The sequence below is a fragment of the Sorghum bicolor genome, chromosome 2, assembly GCF_000003195.3.
Source record: "Sorghum bicolor cultivar BTx623 chromosome 2, Sorghum_bicolor_NCBIv3, whole genome shotgun sequence".
NCBI classification, from domain to species: Eukaryota; Viridiplantae; Streptophyta; class Magnoliopsida; order Poales; family Poaceae; genus Sorghum; species Sorghum bicolor.
In genome coordinates this window covers 16,979,413-16,983,322 of record NC_012871.2, presented here as the reverse complement: position 1 = coordinate 16,983,322, position 3,910 = coordinate 16,979,413, and the positions used below count along the sequence as shown (strand labels likewise).

At 49.1% G+C, this 3,910-nt stretch overlaps 1 protein-coding gene across 1 annotated transcript; it reads left to right on the top strand.

Annotated features, from left to right (window-relative positions):
* Positions 374-1,847, top strand: LOC8057973 (aquaporin PIP2-6). The gene is made up of 3 exons (XM_002461891.2): positions 374-1,084; positions 1,193-1,333; positions 1,426-1,847. The coding sequence occupies exons 1-3, from the start codon at positions 476-478 to the stop codon at positions 1,534-1,536; spliced, it is 861 nt and encodes a 286-aa protein (XP_002461936.1). The 5' UTR covers positions 374-475; the 3' UTR covers positions 1,537-1,847.

The following is a 3,910-nucleotide window of genomic DNA, read 5'->3' as shown; positions in this document are numbered from 1 at the left end:
TCCATAAAAAACAGTAGAATCCAAATTCCTGTTGTTTTTATGGAAAGTTGTGGGAAAACAAAAATGAGAGATTCATTATTTTCACACTATACTGTATATATATGCATAGTTCACATACTTTATATTCCATATACTGCGCTGAAGCTCAAACAATGAGTTTTGAGATGGGTCCTTACCTCATTCACATGTCTAGCGGGAAATTTGAACTTGCAAGACATGCACATGAAAATAGCTAAACAAGGAAACCTTCTCTGCCCCAAGCAGAACAGCTACCCATGAGCACCAAAAAAAATCCCTTTTTTATGCATTAGAACTTATTAAACCTTCATGGATGCCCTCCTCCATAAACCCCTATAAATACCCTCCATGGCAGCCCTAAAACAACAACACAAGCAAGCAATCAGAGCTTCTCAACCACCTCTTGATCTCTTGCAAGCAGCTCATAACTCCAAAGCTTGTGCAGCAGCTCAGTCAGATGGGCAAGGAGGTGGACGTGTCCACTCTGGAGGCCGGCGGTGTCCGTGACTATGCGGACCCTCCGCCGGCGCCGCTGATTGACATCGACGAGCTCGGCAAGTGGTCCCTGTACCGCGCCGTGATCGCCGAGTTCGTGGCCACGCTGCTGTTTCTGTACATTACGGTGGCCACAGTGATCGGGTACAAGCACCAGACTGACGCGACGGCGTCGGGCGCCGACGCGGCGTGCGGCGGCGTGGGCATCCTCGGCATCGCGTGGGCGTTCGGCGGCATGATCTTCATCCTCGTCTACTGCACCGCCGGCATCTCCGGTGGCCACATTAATCCGGCAGTCACGTTCGGCCTCTTCCTGGCGCGGAAGGTGTCCCTGGTGCGCGCGATCCTGTACATGGCCGCGCAGAGCCTCGGTGCCATCTGCGGCGTCGCGCTTGTCAAGGGGTTCCAGAGCGGATTCTACGCACGCTACGGCGGCGGCGCCAACGAGGTCAGTCCCGGGTACTCCACCGGCACGGGGCTCGCCGCCGAGATCATCGGCACCTTCGTGCTGGTGTACACCGTCTTCTCCGCCACCGACCCCAAGCGCAACGCCCGCGATTCCCACGTTCCGGTAACTGCTGCACCTGCACACTCCTTTGAGCTGTGATCCTCTGCCCATTGCAAGAACTTGTGCGGTTGCATTGCCTGTTGTTGTATTGATGAACGGGATGATCACCAGGTGTTGGCACCGCTTCCGATTGGATTCGCTGTGTTCATGGTGCACCTGGCGACGATCCCAATCACCGGCACGGGGATCAACCCGGCGAGGAGCCTCGGCGCCGCCGTCGTGTACAACAACAGCAAGGCCTGGAGCGACCAGGTATCACATATCTCGATCTGCCTAGTCCCTACACACATTGTCCAAGATTGCAGCAGTAATTCACACATTTGTGTTGGTTGTTCTTGCTGCAGTGGATCTTCTGGGTTGGTCCGTTCATCGGCGCCGCAATCGCAGCGCTGTACCACCAGATCGTCCTCCGCGCCAGCGCCAGGGGGTACGGCTCCTTCCGGAGCAATGCCTAGGCTCACCTCGTCTTGGTCAGCATCCACGGCCAGCCAGGCCGTGACTGAGCGCTCCCTCCCGAAGTTTAAGTTGAACGGAGAGGGAGACCACCGGCGTGGTTAATGCAGTAGCAGTAGCTTTCAGTCAGGTCAAGTGTTGTAGCTGCCGGCAACGGCAGCTAGCGCAAGTGTTTGTGTGTTTGTGTGCTGTGGAAAGTGTGGCTTCATCAGTGTCTCTGTGTACCCTGTTGTCTTGCAGTCAATTTAATTTAATAAAGATGAAAGAATGCAAGTGATGGGTAAAGTTGAGAGCGCCCCGTTCTTATATTAAATAAAAATTGATTATTACCCTTACACTCAATTCAAGTCTCATTCTATTTGGCAAAACTTTCCCTCCAACTTTAAGAATGAGAAGATTGCTTCCAGAGAAGTTCAGAGCTGCCATAGGCTTGTCTTCCATTTCATCCTTTGCTCCTCAAGCCCAAATGATTCGGTATTTTAGGTAGTCATTTTGATTATGGTGGACAAACATGACTTCAAAGCGGACCAAATAATACAACACATCTTGACTTTAACATACACACAACAACTCAAAGGGTACGAGGTGTTTCCCAAGCTTCTAAAGGTATGTACAACCTATAGACAGGGGGTCATCCATAAGAGTCTCGAATTGGACATACAGACAACTAAAAAGATGGTCGTACAACCTATGTGCGAACACACAGTTGAAATGTGCCCTTGATGTTCGATTTGTGATGAGTGATTGTCAACGTGATCCACGACCTAGGTTGAGTTGGTGACTAACCATTGGCGTAAGTTAGGTCGTGTGACATGTCTCTTGGCTTATGGTGTGCAGGTGTGGAGCTCGGAAGCGGTGATTGATGGTGAGGGAAAGGTCAAGTAGGGACGTGCCGTGCCGATGGACCTGGAGCGGTGAAGGGCTGACGTGAGGCTTGGACTGACGGACCAGGAGGCCGGGTGACCAACCGCAATGGCTGACATCTAGGACATCAACAAGTGCAAGTGTATATGGAAGTGACCGTATTGACAAGTCAAGACAGCGAACGTGCGAGTCGAGCGAGGCTCAGGAGGACTTGGTGGACCGACCGGTCGATGGAGTACGCTACTTGCGGTGGGTTTTGCGGGTTTGAGCCTCAAAACTCGGACGGAGGTTCTGAGGAACAGATGGCATGTGGCGGCATCGAGGAGTGGCGTCGAGGCTAAGCTACCTCATGAAGGTCGCAGTGACCGTCGGATCTAGATTATGTCGACTTAGACTAGAATATCCCTGTGGTCATCTAATTCGCTCAAAAATATCTATGGACAATTGGAAAATATGTAATAGGCCTATAAATAAGAGATGGCTGCCCCTCACACATCTCACCTCCATTTTCATTTTTTGTCATCCTTTTTCTAGGTTTTCCCCCTCCCCTTAGTCCTCTATGCGAGAGAGTGGACCACAAATCCAAAAATTTATGTAATTACTAAGATTTGTTGTGGGAATGGAGGCCTTAACCTCCTCATGTCCTCCGGGATTGGATTTATGAGTTGGTTGTATGAATCACGTTCGTGTTCTTCACGTTCTTGTTTTTTCCCTTCTCATTGTAGCCTCGATTTGCTGTTTTTAAACCGATTTGATTCATTATTTTTGCGTTGGCTTGAGCTATGACGTGATTTGAGGCTTTCCACCAAAGGAAATCAACTAATTCCTCATGAGCTCATAGATCAGATTGATTTTGTGGCTAGGTTTCAAGAAACCCTTTTTTCTCTTCCCTTTTGATTTCCTGTTGATTGGCTTCAATTGGGTGATGATCTCCTAGAGGTAGCTCACCTATTGCCTTGTGACCACGTGGTTAAAATCTTGTGGCAATTGGTTCTGATTTGATAGCTCAACAATCGGATTTTTGGTTAGAGGCAATTTTTAGAGCTCTCTCTCTGTTCTTGCTGATTCATGATTCGTGGACAGTCCGGGTGTTGGGGACAGTTATGCGTGGTTTTGGGTGTTTCTCGGTGTTTGAACTGTGGATAGTCTGAGAATTATTCATGGACAGTCCGCCATTCATTTTTTATTAAGACTCAGAACCGGTCCAACAAGTTTGCATTTCTGATTTTTGAACTACAGACAGTCCACGGTATGTAGTGGACAGTCTAAGGTATTGTAGTGGACAGTTCGATCTATTTCTCTAAGAGTTTGTTTCCATTGGTGCTCGAGTACTTTTGGGTGTTTCACCTATACAAAGGGGAACGCGACGGCGTGCACCCAGCATGACACGTTAGCAAAAAAAATTTCAGCCATTTGATCTTGCGTTCACGGTCCTTGTTTATCCTCCAATCAATCTACCATGATTCTCCACAACCATCTTGTCTTCTGCCGACCCCAGCAAAAAATTTCAGC

Excerpts from the sequence above, each read along its gene's own strand:
- LOC8057973 (XM_002461891.2), top strand. The coding sequence starts at position 476 with ATGGGCAAGGAGGTGGACGTGTCCACTCTGGAGGCCGGCGGTGTCCGT. Across the intron at positions 1,085-1,192 it reads CCCGCGATTCCCACGTTCCG|GTGTTGGCACCGCTTCCGAT; the intron begins GTAACTGCTGCA and ends GATGATCACCAG. Across the intron at positions 1,334-1,425 it reads GCAAGGCCTGGAGCGACCAG|TGGATCTTCTGGGTTGGTCC; the intron begins GTATCACATATC and ends TTCTTGCTGCAG.